The sequence below is a fragment of the Trichosurus vulpecula genome, chromosome 2 (assembly GCF_011100635.1).
Source record: "Trichosurus vulpecula isolate mTriVul1 chromosome 2, mTriVul1.pri, whole genome shotgun sequence".
NCBI classification, from domain to species: Eukaryota; Metazoa; Chordata; class Mammalia; order Diprotodontia; family Phalangeridae; genus Trichosurus; species Trichosurus vulpecula.
The window spans coordinates 265,674,872-265,689,452 of NC_050574.1; the positions used below are offsets into that span (position 1 = coordinate 265,674,872).

The 14,581-nt window shown below is 41.7% G+C and overlaps 1 protein-coding gene across 5 annotated transcripts in view; it reads right to left on the reverse strand.

Annotated features, from left to right (window-relative positions):
- The window catches only part of GRAMD1B (GRAM domain containing 1B), a 241,705-nt gene that overhangs the window by 183,801 nt on the left and 43,323 nt on the right, over positions 1–14,581 (reverse strand). For all 5 annotated transcript variants that reach the window (XM_036744378.1, XM_036744375.1, XM_036744374.1 and 2 more), the window contains exon 2: positions 13,918–13,995. In XM_036744378.1, coding sequence (XP_036600273.1) covers positions 13,918–13,995 — 78 coding nt within the window. The remainder of the gene's footprint in view (positions 1–13,917; positions 13,996–14,581) is intronic.

The window sequence follows — 14,581 nt, forward strand, 5'->3', positions numbered from 1 at the left end:
CAGCTGTGGCTCAGGAAACTATGAGTAAAAGCATCCACACACCCAAAGGTAGTTAGTTATTAAAAACTGGCCTGGGTCTGTCTGTAAAGGAGAAAAGTGTTCAACTTTTTCTTGGTGGGGGAGGGTTGTATGGTTCTTATTGGGGGGGGGCGCGGATAGAGAGGAGATAGGACTTGTATGCCTTGGTTCATAAGCAACCTCAGCTATCCATTCAGCTCAACACTGCAAACCTCTATCAAGTGCTCAGTATGTACTAAAAATGAAGTGGAATGGAAAAGTGAATAGAATACCACCAGAATCCGGATTGTTGTTCGTCCTTGAAGAGGACTTGTGGCATCAGGAAGATGATGCCATGACTTCAAGTGAATTAGATTTAAATGAAGAGGGCTGTGCAAAGTCACCAGCCTCACTTTCTCCTCTGGAGCCATCTGGGTCCAATGGCAAGACATAGATCTGAATGACTGGAGGTGGCCCCCACTGGAATCAGAAAGACCTGGGTTCAAGCCCTAGCTCTGACACATGTTGGCCATGAGGTCGAGGCTTTTAATCTTTAAGCCAATTTAATCCTTCAGTGTCTCAGGAAACTCTCTAAAATTGTAAATTGCTGGAGAGTTGCCAATCTGCTACAGTGGGAGTTGTTTCTACACTTGAAGTTGCCCAAATGTATGAAATCACAGGCCCAGACACCCCTCTCCATCTCCACTCTGCTCCCCACCAAAACATACACTCTCTATGCAGTAATGACATAAATAAACCCTCTGCCTAACAATCAAAGGGCCCTTTCCACAGACCAGCCAAACAACTCTGTGGTATTCATCTAGTCTCCACCTGCCTCAGTTGGGAAGATGAGTTTTGCAACCACAGAAAAGGCCCTGTAAGCAACTGAGCCCATTTATTAACAACTAACATCCCGGATTTCCAAAAACTGTAGTCTGGTTTCACTGAAATTGGGGAGCTGGTAGCTGACAGCCTCAAATTCCACCCTTTTCACTTAATCTATAAACTGCTCCTTAGACTTGTGATAAGCTCCTCTCTTTTTCCCCAAAAAACTAACTCCTAAAAGAATACTTCCACCCTCTCCCCTAAGCTAAAGATAGCTGATATTTATATAATACTCGAATTGTGTTTAAATCCAGCCTCAGACACTTACTACTTCTGTGACCCTGGGCAAGTCATAACCTTCCCAGGCCTCAAGTAACTCCCTGGAGAATGAGGGGTTTGGATCAGATGGCCTCTGAGGTCCTTTTGAGTCCCATATCTAAAGCCCTATGATCTCGTTCAATACAGCTCCTTTCCCAGATCCGTTCCATGACTAATTCCAGGCATTTTCACTAGCTGTCTCTCATGTCTAGAAGGTACCTATTGTTTACCTCTGTGTCACGGCTTCCTTCAAGTCCCTGATAAAACTCTACCTTATACAGAAAGCCTTTCTCAACCCCGCTTCATGCTAGTAGTCCTGTCCCTCTGTCAATGATTTCCAATTTATCCTACATATAGTTTGTTTAAACACAATTTTTGCATGTTGTCTCTCCCATTAGATGGAGTTCCTTAAGAGCGAGGACCGTCTTTTGCCTTTTGCATGTGTCCCCAGTGCTTAGCACAGTGCCTGGCACATAGCAGTTGCTTAATAAATACTTATTAACTGATTGACCCAAAGTCATTTTCTGAGACCATCCTAAAAGGACAGAGCTCTGGAATGAAGAAGGAAAACCTCAGACTTGAAGACTACTCTGGAATGGCTTCCTTTTTTCTGTAAAACAGCCATGGACCAGTTCCTTTATACTCTAAAATTGCATATATACTATGTCCTACACAAGGGTAAAAAGGCGAAAAAATAAAGTTCTGTATGCTATACAGATATTATATAAATGCTACACAGACTAAGAGTAAGATTTAGCTCTAGGCATACAAGTTTTTGTTCATTTTGAAGAATCAAATACAATTTAATTTGAAGTCAACTAGACTGGTGCTTCTTAAATTGTGGGTCTTGACCCCACTGGGTCATGAAACATTTGGCAACAGTAAAAGGCCTCTGAACGCAAAATGACCAAAAATTAATTAAAAATCAAACTCATAATGAATCTGAGGTAATTCCAGCAGTGCTTACTAGTGTTGCATCAGGAAACTTTGCTGAAGCCTTGGTTCTGAACACACAGCATGCGCACTTAGCTCTGCACGTGCCCTCAGGCCATGCAATACCAACAAACATTGCAAAAAAAAATATAAAAAGGGGTCAAGAGTGGAAAAAGTTTAAGAAGCCCTGAACTAGACCACTGGAGTGGGACTTAGAAGTTTTTGTCCTGATTCTGCCATCAATTTGTTGTTATTTTGGAGAAGTCAAGTCACTTCTCTAGACCTGAGTTTCTTTATCTATAAAATGTGAAGACTACACTAAATGGTCTCCAAGGATCCTTTCCACCTGTAATGGCCTATGGGGAGAAAATCAAGGTGGAAGACTAGTTAACCTCTACGATCCTTTCCAGGTCTAAGCTTAAAAGCTCTTCACAACCTGGCCCCAACCAACCTTTCCTGACTTAATAAACATTCCTACCTCCCTTCCCATACATTGCAATCCAGCCAAACTGGCCTTTCTGCTATTCCTCATACACAGCACTATGTCTCCTACCTTCCCATTGACCTTTTTCTGGGCCTGGAACTCATTCTCTCCTAACCCCCAACTGTCAGAAACAATAGTTTCTCCTTCCACACAAAGTCTTTCCTGATTCTCACCTGCTTCCCCCACCCCCAGCTGCTAATGCATCTTTTATCTATTCTATACCTGTCTATTTACATACCTGTTGCCAGGCCATGCCCAAGGCTCCCAGGCTATAAGTAAGCTCCTTAAGGTCAGGGATTCCTTTTGCTTTACTCCTTACTTCCCTAGTCCCTAACACAGTGACTGGCACCCAGTCACACAAGGTACCACACAAAGGTACATGGCACAACCAAGCTTAATAGATGCTTGTTGACTGAATTTTCTTTGAAAATGTTAATCACTAGGCATGTGTCTACATGCCTACAAAATGTTCCTTTTTATGCAAGTGCTTTGAAAGAAAGGCTCTCCTGGGACAACTTGACTTGCAGTAGAAAACTGGCACTGATTTCAAGGTCCCACATTCCCCTTTAAATTACCTCTTGGGGACAGAAGTACTTTGCACTGAAGCAAACTGCGTCCTTGGATAGCTTATTAAGGAAATGTAACACATCAGAGGCCACCGAGGCATGAGAAATATGCCATTGTCCCTATGATCCTAGTACACTGCTTGCTCCTGCTTCAGTCCATCCCATAGCAGGACACAAAATAGTTCAAAATGATAAAGTATGTTAATTGGATGGAAACATATTAGAGGAAGCATTACCTACCAAGTATAAGTGTCTACTGGCAGTCAAGCCCTTGATGGGTGATTAATGAACACTCCCCAGAGACCCCATGGTCCCTCTAGGAGGAAGGAAACAGAAGAAGAAAGGTTTCATTCATGAGGGCCATATTGAAAACCAGTCATCCCAGAGTCTGAGTGGGGTCCAGTGGGATTCTCATGATGGAAGAGTGCTCCGCATTACTACCCCTGGACTATCCCAGCAAACAGGACGGAGAGAAGTGTAACTACAGCCAAAGCAAGATCCACTAGGTTTGTATATCCAAAAATGGAGAGGACTTCCAACATAAAGAAGAAATTTTTCAGGACAAAAGGAAAGATGGAGGCTCTTTTTCAGAATTTTACCTGAACAACCAAAATTTAAATTGATACTTCTGGAATGGAACCATGGTCTGTATAACCTAAATATAGGTTCATAAGACTTAGAACTGAAAGGGTTCTTGGGCCCTTCAAACTTTTCATTTACAGATAAGGAAACTGAGGTCCAGAAGCAATTTACTTGAGGGCCCAAAGAAAGTCACAGAGATAATATTCAGGCCCAGATTTCTTGTTTAAATGCAGTCTCTTCTACTCAAAAGACCTCAAAAGTTACTTGTATCTGGTTTTGTAATGCACTATAATTTTGATTATATTTATTAGTATACTATAATTATATATATATAATATTTTATATTAGTTTTTTAAAAATTCTTGGCAAGATTTAATGCTAATTGTGTTTAGCCTAGACTTTTTATTGGAATTGTTGATAACACTAAAACATACACTAGAAGGACCCTCCCCCCAAATAAAACAAAGAGACTATCTTGGTGTGCTTGATAGTCAGGAGAAAAGCTACAGACCCCAAATTGAAACAAAAATAACCAAGGATAACCCACAAATCTGGAATTTAACATATTCTTATAGTTTCCTGAAGAATTCAGTTGCTTAACCAGCCTTCTTCTCAGTAACAGACTTCAGAAAGATGGGTGTGGCATATTCACCAATGCATTCAAAGATCTAGCCACTATCCCTTCTGTAGCCAATGACAATAGATCGGTGAACAAGGCTTAACAAGTGCCTAGTATGTGTTAGGCACAGTGCAAGGTGCTGGGAATACAAAGACCAAAAATAAATAAAGAAAACAATCCCTGCTCTCAAGACACTTATTTTCTTTTAGGAGAGACAGTATGTACATACACACACACATATAAGGGCCTACAGAATACTATAAGATACTTAGGGAGGCTACAAGGCAAGTCACAACATCTCTGGGGTTCAGGTTCCCCACAGAGATTACAAATTTACTAGAGCATAAATGTAAAGCACTTTTCAGTCTTGGTAAATTATCCTCTTAACAAGACCATTCTGAGTTTATATTTAACCTAGGCTCTCTGGTACAGGAAGTGAAGACCAGGTGACAAATTACTGAAATCTAACACTAAAGGACAGCCGTGTAGAACCGTCCCTGCCACCTGGACTCACTGTCTGAAGAGCCCTCTGAGTCCCCACACTTAGTGCCTAGGAAACATCTGCCCAGAGGTGAGGTGGTCTGCATTCACAACCACCCAGTCTACTTTGTGGTCACCTCTCAGGCCTGGCTGACCAGAAATTGGGTGGAGGAAGGTAAGTTAGGCTTTCATGGTAAGACTGAGTCCAACAAATCCCATGATCCTAGGTGATTGCTTGATAGGATTTAGAGATAGGAAGGCCCTTGGATATCATCTAGTCTAGGGGCAGCTGGGTGGTGGGGTGGAAAGCGCACGAGGCCTGGAGTCAGGAAGATCTGAGTTCAAATCCAGCCTCAGACACTTACTAGTTGTATGACCCTGGGCTAGTTACTTAACCTCTATTTACCTCAGTTCCTCATCTGTAAAATGGAGCACAGTGGAGAAGAAAATGGCAAACCACTCCATGGACAATGTCCATGGAATCACATAGACATGACTGAATGACTGAACAAAAACAGTCCAGACTAGGCCTGAACAACCTGCAGCCCTTGGGCTGCTTATGGCCCGAGGGCCGCTTGTGACACACCAAAGGATTTTGGGGTGGCCTGCAAAAACATAGAGGAAAACATGCTCTACATTTTTCCTGGGCTGCCCAAAATCCTCTGGGGTACCCATGGGCTGTAAGTGGCCCACAAGCTACATGTTGCGCAGGCCCGGTCTAGACCCCTGCATCTTACATGGGAGGAAACTGAAGCCCACAAAGATTAAGTAATATTTCCAAAGCCAGCCATGAAGTGAGCAGCTGAGCTCAAATTCAAACCTCTGCCTCTGCCTCCAAACCTAGTACTCCTTCTATCACACAATGCTATAATTGCACAAAGTGTATATAGCTTTTAGGGACGGATAAGGCCAATGGTGACACAGTGGATCGAGTGCTAGCTGGAGTCAAAAAGAACTGAGTTCAAATCTGACCTCGGACACTTACTAGGTGTGTGACCCTACTAAAGTCACTTCATCTCTCGAAGGGTCAGTTTCCTCATCTGCGGAATGGTGATCATGTTAGCTCTCAGGGTTATTATGAAGATCAAATGAGATGATATTTATAAAGTCCTTCACAAATATTAAAAAGCTATATAAATGTTAGCATTATTATTATTAATTATATTCCCCTTCACCCTCATATTTCCCAAACAAATTACCACAGATACAAGTTGCCAGTCCTATGCTAGCATAAGACCCCATTTGCTCCTATTTGGGGCCTGCAGGACCAAAGATTATACTTCTCAATTAGAAGCAATATTTTCGAAATTCTTTTCAAGGAAAGCAATCCACTTGAGTTAAAAGAGCTACAGAATCGTCCAACTACGGAATTGTCCAATGCTCCAACTTCACTGAGCAGAAAAAGCTCATGATCTATTGATGCCACACCTGTAAAGATCCCAGAAGTCTAGAAAGAGGAAAATGTCACTATTTAAAAATAAATAAACACAAGAAGAATTCACTCATTTAGCCAGCAAACATTTATTAAACTACTATTCTGTGCCAAGGACTTTGCTAAGCACTGGGAATACAAAGCCCAAAACAAATCAGTCTCCATCATCAAAGAGCTTATATCCTATTGGAAGTAAACATACAAACAGACAATACAAACTAATTTTAAAAAACCACACACACAAATACATATATACATATCTATATCTATATATACATACACAGACACAGACACAGACACGTATATATGTGTGTGTGTGTGTGTGTGTGTGTGTGTGTAGATAGATGACAGATCAACAGGGGGAGAGAGAGACACTCAAAGTAACTGGGGGGAGGAGGGTGCTAAGACCTCAAGTAAGAGAAAGTCGTTGAGCTGAATGTTAAAGATACCTAGGGATTCTATACCTAGGAGGCAGAGGAGAGGAAGGAGAACATTCCAGGCTCAGGGAATGCCTTGCAAAGGCACAGAGCAGATATGAGAAATCAAAAACAAGCAAGAACAGGTAGATGTGGCTGAAATAGAGTGTGTGCAGGAAGGAGAATAATGTGTAATAGACTTTAAAAAGTAGGCTGTTGGCAGACTGTTAAGGCCTTTGAAATGACATGGGACCTTTGGTGATCTTGTAGGTAGGTACTTAGAAACTACAAACTGCTAAGGTTAATTTTGAAAAGCAAAGTGCTGTAGTAAAAATGTCACTAAACTCTAAGTCAGGAAAAACCTGGGTTCAAACCTTCTGATACTTAAGCCACTAAAATGTTACTTAATCTTTCTGAGGTGTTTTTTTCAGCTATGAAATAAGGAAAATGCCTACTTTACAGGGCTGTCGACTGAAGTGAGATAATGCATGTATAGTGCAAGCCTTCCCATCTAGCAAAAAGTCTCAAATAGAGGAATAAGGAAATAGCACTTGAAAAAAGAAACAGGTGATCACTAGTGCATGGGTTCACTATGAATTTATCATGTCAAGCTAACTTCATTTCCAGTTTTGGTAAGATTGATTAGATGTTAGATGCCTTGAAATCGAGATTCATTACACTTCCTCTGAATTTCCAATGTCCCAGAATCAAAAAATCTCAGAGTTGGGTGGAATCTTGGACCTGAGAGGCCACCTAATCTAATCCATACCTGAATAAGAATCTATTTTACATATTCCAAATAGAGACGCTTCTGCTAGAAGACATACTGTTCTAGAAAACTAAATATGCTCCTTTACAACTTCCAGTTATTGCTCCTAGCTCCACCCTCCATGACTGAACAGTAGAATGTGTATCTAACCAATCCATTTTCTATATAACGGCCTTCATATAACTTTAAGACAACTATCATGTTCTCCCCCAAAAAGTCTTCTCTTCTCCAGGCTAAGCATCCTTGATTTCCTGGAACAAGCCCTACTTAGCATGATGAGGAAGCCTCTCACTATCTGGCTATAGCCTTTGATATGATTTCCACCTTGTCAATTTCCTTTCTAAAACATGGTGCCCAGAAGTGAAGACAATACTCCAGATGTAAACTGATCACAGGAAAGTAGCAGACATTTTTCTCCTTAGTCTTGTCCATCATTGTACCTCTCTTAGTGAAGTCTAAGATCACATCAGCTTCCCTGACTGCTCAAATCTTTCCTCATACACTTGTGGATGAGATGGTGAAACACAGGCAAGTCAATGAGATGGAGTCCAAGCTGGTTAAATAACTGTACCAGAAGAATGCTGTTTAATGAATCTCTGCACTCCAAGAGGAAGGTCACTGTTCTGGGCTCTGTCCTTGGCCTTGTCCTGTTCAACATTTTTATCAGTGACTCAGATGAAAACAAGTTTACTAAATCCAATGATGACATATAGAAATATTGTTAATATGACAGATGACAGAATCAGGACACAATTTTTTTTAATAGACTAGAATACTGGGACAAAAACCAATTGTATTTTATTCCTCTTAAATTTCACAAGTTCTGCATTTTGCTTTTAAAACATCAAATGTATAAATAAAATATGGAAAATACCTGGTTTGACAGAAATTAACATAAAAAGGATTGGAGGGCATTAGTTGGTCAATAAAATTGGTTACTAAAACATCTGTGCAACCCGAGGCTGCCTGAATAAATGTACAGGGTATAACCCTACTGCATTAGGTCGAATTCTAGCACCCAATAGTTAATGAATACACTTAACCTATGGAAGAAAAGCTTCAGCTCTGGACATCATAGCAAGGCAGATCCCACTTAAGACAAAGAAGAATTACAATAATAGCTATCAAACATTCATATAGCACTTTAAGTTTTGCACAGTGCTCATGAGGACCTCACAACAATGCAGGCTGCTATTATTATCCCCTTTTACAGATAGGGAAACTGAGACTGAAAGAGGTTGAATGACCAGCTCAGGATTACACTGTAACAGTCTGGGGGCAGGATTTGAACTCAGGTCTTGCCAACTCCAACTCCAGCATTAGCTATCCAACAACCGGATTAGTTGCTCAAAAAAGTAAGGAATCCTTTTGTCTTTAAAGTGTTCAAGAAGAGGCTGGGAAACCCTTTGTTAGGGACAGAACAGATTCCCAAACTGAGTGGGATGTTGTGATTCAATGAATTCCATCTCCAGAAGTACCAGGTTCTCAGGGCTCTGCCTGCTAATCGCCAAAAGCAAAATCCTCCAATTGATCCTCTCAGACAGGTTACACACGGGGACATTGCCAGTCATACCGACTTTGTCCTGCCTCACTTAAATCCAATTCACTGAAAGTCAAGACATCACCCTGTGATGTCACTGTCCTCTTCGAAAGAGGAAGAGCAAACAACAGCCACAACTTAACAAACGAGCCTGCAAGGATGGCAACTGATCATTCTTGTGAAGCTGCTTAATCAGCCGTTACCCCAGGCATTTCCATTTCCTCCCTAGGGCCAATCTACTGTCTGTTCTTGCTCTGCATTTTGAGTTTCCATAACTTCTCTTCTATTCCTCCTAGAACTAAAACCCCCAGCCCTATTTCTTTCCCCTCTCTACAGCTAGATCTGAGAGAGATTAAGAAATGCTTCAGTGCACATATTTCGAGGCCTCAATCCTCAAGCCAACTCTTAGCCATAATCCAGTTTAACAGCCGCTCAACAGATGCATCATCTGACAAACAGACCACTTGCCATACGCAGGGTAGTTCATTCAAAGCTGGTCCTGTGAGGGCTTTAGATTTAAGGGGGTTTGTTCTAAAATGACAATATTTAGCATCTGGGGGTGCTCTAATCTAGGTTTTATAATCGATATTCTAGAAATAGAAATCAGGAAAATCCTATTAGACATTCCAATATCCTATTGGTTCTTAGCTCCCAACATCATTCTTATCCACAGAGAAGTACATCTAAAAGAACAGATTTCTTCTTTACAACTACTTTTTTGGTCCTTCTCTCACGGCAACTCATTTCTTGGATGATTTTTTTGTCTTTTATTCATCATAGAGTTAGCTCCAGGTCATCTACTCATGCATCTGCTTCTGGTGCTGCTCAGTCATTTCAGTCATGTCCAACTCTTCATGACCCCATTTGGGGTTTTCTTGGCAAAGATATTGGAGTGGTTTGCCATTTCCTTCTCCAGCTCATTTTACAGATAAGGAAATTCAGGCAAACAGGATTAAGCAACTTGCCCAGGGGTACACAGCTACTAAGTGTCTGAGGCCAGATCTAAACTCATGAAGATACACTTTCCAGATTCCGGGCATGGCATTTGATCTACCACACCACATAGCTGCCCTTCTGTCCCAGAACCATCTCTAATGCATCCCAGACATCGGTCCTGAGAAGTATCCTTCTTTTCCTTAGACATCTCTGGGAAATGAGGCTCTATCAATGAAATGTTTAACCATGCTGAATTACTCACATGGTCAGGAAGTTCTTTCTTATATCTAACCTAACTTCTCCCTGCTATAATTATAGCTCATTTCCTCTTTTTTTAGGCTTTGGTACAGGGAGAGAACAGCACATACCATCTGCCACAGAATCAGTCTGCATTGATGTCTAGGCAGCAATCACCCCCAGTCCTCTCTCCAGTCCTTTAATCTGCACTTATCTACCTTGTTTGCCATTTTTTCTCCTCATTTTCATTGTTTTCAAAGGTCAGGACTTTTAAAGTTTCCCACAGTCCCAAACTGATAAATATGTTGTAGGCCAGCCTCCAGGAGCCTGCAGACACAGACCTGCTCCTAGAAAAAGTAATGAAAAAGCTGAAACCTAACTTCAGTGCCCTCAGCTCCTCTGCCAATTTTCCCATCCTCCCTCTTCACCAGTCCATATCCCCAAATACCCAGGACTCTGCCCACAGAATATTCAGCTAAAAGGGACCATGAGGGTGTTGAACTCAAGATTTTCATTTTTATAGATGAGCAAACTAAAGGGCCCAGATACAATGACTTAGCCAAGGTCACACAGGTAGTCCACAGAAGAGCAAGAATTGAAACCCACATCCTCCCATTAAAACTTTAATACTTTCCCCACTATACTGCAATGTATCTTTCAACCTTGGCCAGGCATTCACTGTCAGAAGGCAGCACAAAACAAAAATAGAAACAGAAAAGTATGTCTCATCACAAGATTTGGGATCAAATCAGTTATCTACTTACTTGCATGACCTCAGGCAAATCACTGTACCTCTCTGCTCAGTCATCTCATCTATAAACATGTGGAAATTGCAACAAAAAATATCTAAGTTTCTTTCCAGTTCTAGATTCTATGATCTTCTAAGAAGGGAGAACTAATACAACTCAATAATAAATGAGAATAGTTTAATGAGCTACCCTTCTCAGAGATACCTGCATTTTAGGAGAATCTGGAGAAAGCAATGCTTGAGGAAATTAATCCAGCGTGTCATGGCCATGCATGCCTGTAATCTGCTCTGGGAATGCTGAGGCCAGTGGATTGCTTGGAGTTCTGAATATTGTAAGCCTAAGCTAATCAGGGGTCATTCCCTAGTCTAGTGCCAATATGGTGAGCCACCAGGAGGGGTAGGCCACCAGGCTACCTAAAGAGAAACAAACAGATTCAAGTTTAAGAAAAGAAAAGGCAAAAAACTCCAGTAAGATGATGAGGAAGGGAAGGGAAGGGAAGGGAAGGGAAGGGAAGGGAAGGAAGGAAGGAAGGAAGGAAGGAAGGAAGAAAGAGAAGGAAGAAAGAAAGAAGAAGAAGAAGAAGAAAGAAAAAGAAAGAAAGAAAGAAAGAAAGAAAGAAGAGAAAGGAAGAAGAAGAAGGAAGGAGATAAGGAAGAAGGAAGAAGAAGGAAGAGAAGGAAGGAAGAAGGAAGAGGGAAGGAAGGAAGGAAGGAATGAAGGAAGAAGGAAGAAGGAAGGAAGGAAAGGAAGGAAGAAGGAGAAGAAGGAAGAAGGAAGAAAAGAAAGAAAGAAAGGAAGGAAGGAAGAAAGAAGGAAGTGAGGAAGGGAGGGAGGGATCTTAATAGCAGCTGTGATATTCTGACAAGTACATTCTCAGTGCACTTTAAATCACAGAACATAGGTGATTGTTTACTTGACCTGGTCAAAATTCCCTACATCTTTTCCTGGAAGAAGACAGGATCACTCCCTTTTATTCTCACTGAATAGGTGTTACCTCACTCAAAGTGAGAACCTGAAAAGACCTTAGCCTGAAAGGGCCAAGGTCTCCCGATGCATCTTGGGCCATCTCCTGTCATCCTGATGAATATCAGGCCACTGGACCCAGATGGCTCTGGAGGAGAAAGTGAGGCTGGTGACCTTGCACAGCCCTCCCTCACTCAAGTCAAAGTCACCTACAAGTCATGTCATCATTTCCCTGATATCAGGGTCCTCTTCGAGAATGAAGGACAAACACAAAAACCATGCTTTATAGTAAAGGGCCGCTAGGTGGCGCAGTGGCTACAGCGCCAGGCTTAGAGTCAGGTGGACCTGAGTTCAAATAAGACCTTAGACACTTAAAAGTTGTGTGACATTGGGCAAGTCACTTAACCCTGTCTCCCTCAGTTTCCTCATTTGTGAAATTAGCTGGAGAAGGAAATGACAAATCACTCCAGTATCTTTGTCAAGAAAACCCCAAATGGGGGTCAGGGAGAGTTGGACAGGACTGGAATGACTCCATATAATCAAGTCTCAGTTATCCTCATTAATAAAGGGAAATGTGGCATGAAAATTCAAAATCCCTTTTTTCAGCTGCCCTTTTATTAATTTTGTAAGTAAACTGACCTTTTCATTCATTTCAAGTTATGCTAATAGCTTCTTGATCTGAATACATACAAGCTGGTGGTAGCAGAAGGCATCTCAGGGGCAAGTGAGCCTTAGAAAAAACAAATCTGCCCCAAAATTTAGAAAACTGAAAAGTGTCCATACTTCTCCCCAAAAAAATCCTTGAAGGCCCCAGGAAACAGATTTTCCTACTCTAGTCCTTATACTCCAATGAGTTTTACTTTACTTCTACTTTGGGGGAATCTGTGATTTCATGAGTGTGGATCGTCCTTACATCAAGACAGATAGAAACCTTTGGATCCCTCACATCCGTTGCTATTCCTGACATAGGTTCCAAGGAATCCTTCATTGGGGTCTACCCAGTGTGCTAAAACTTTTATCTCATTTTACTAGTACCCTGAACAGCCAGAATGGTACACTTGGACCTCTATCTAAGGTATCTCATTCTCGCTGTATGACTGACTTACCTCCCTTTCCAGGTCTATACATCATCAATATCATTTTTATGCCACTTTCCAAATGCATGTTGCCATTAGTAACAAGTGACAGACTGCTGATGCCATCAAGAGTATTTTCACTACCCTTTGAGTTTGTAATTTACATTTTCAATTTCATCGCTCCCCATTTCCCAGGTCTGATCACCTACCTGTATAGTTGCCTTTCATCCTCAAATTCAATCAAGTGATTCCCCTCATTATTTCCTACACAGCTTGGGACAATTGTTAATGCTGTCCTCTCAAACTAGAATGGCTATCTCTCCTCTTCTCCACCTATCCAAATATTATTGATCCTTTAAGGTTCAGCTCAAGTACCTCCTCCTGCAAGAAATGAATTCGAATCCCGGTTCTGCCACTTACCCCCTGCATAACCTTGCAGAAGTCGCCTCACCTATCTAGGGCTCAGTTTCTTCATCTATTAAATGGTGTTGGACTGAATGACCTCAAGTTCCCTTTAAATTCTAGAGCTATAAGTCTATGGTCCCTAGATCTAAACCTAGTCAAAATGTCCTGCATCTTTACCTAGAAGATAGTGAAGAAATTCCTCCTTGTTTCTCTAAGCTATATAGTCAAGTCTCAAGAATTGTCTCAGGGATCAGCTCAAGTCTCACCTACTACAAGAAACAGGTAAGTGTAAATCCCTGTTCTGTTCACCAATAGCCCTTTTACTACACAGTCTAGTACCTGATTATAGATTACCCCTATTGTTCCATGTGTTCCATCTTGTCTCTGCAACCAGATGTGAGCTCCTTGAGGTGAGGGCCCATATCATACCTCCCCAGCATCTCTTACAGTCCCTAGTTGAATGCTCGGTATATAGTAAGAGTGCCATGACTACTAACTGGTGAATTCAAAGTCCTCCCTCCACCCTGGCAGAATCCCTACCCCACCCCCTATCTCTCCAACACAAACACCCAAATATGGGTGGAACTTACCTCTCCTCCCGTACTCGGGGACTCAGGAACCGGCTGGAATCATCGTCATGGCTGCTCTGTTGACTGCTCTGCTGACTGCTGAGGGGAGAGACACACAGACAGGCACAAGCAGTCAAAGCTCTGCTTAGCTCAATGCAGCTCTGGCCTCAGAAGAGGACACATCCAATGTAATCACAGATTGGAAAAGGGAAAATGTTTTAAATTCGATTCCCTCTGAATTTAGCTACCCAAGTGCAAAGGGGACAGTGGAATGCTGATAGGCAGTGCTTAGCACAGTGCCTAGCACACAGTAGGCACTTAATAAATGCTTATTGACTTACTGACGATGCACATGCCAAATGACATGAACCCAATAAAAGTTCGGTCCACTGCACCTACCCTTCTGCCCTCAGCTTTTGTGGTTGGGGGAAGGGTTCCTATTCTGCAACACCAAGTAAATATTCTCCATGTGCCTTAGTTTTCCAATACAGAATACAAAATCATAATTCCTATTTCTCCTCTCTCCTACATAGAAATGCACAGCACTAGGTGTAGAACTCATACAATCCCAGGGCTAAAAGGAATAGCACAGGGCCATTTTGTATATTCCCCTGCATCCAAGAAAGGCCATGCCTGGCCATTCTAAAGTTAGGTAAGGGCAAATGAGGAAAAGGGTATCTCCTAC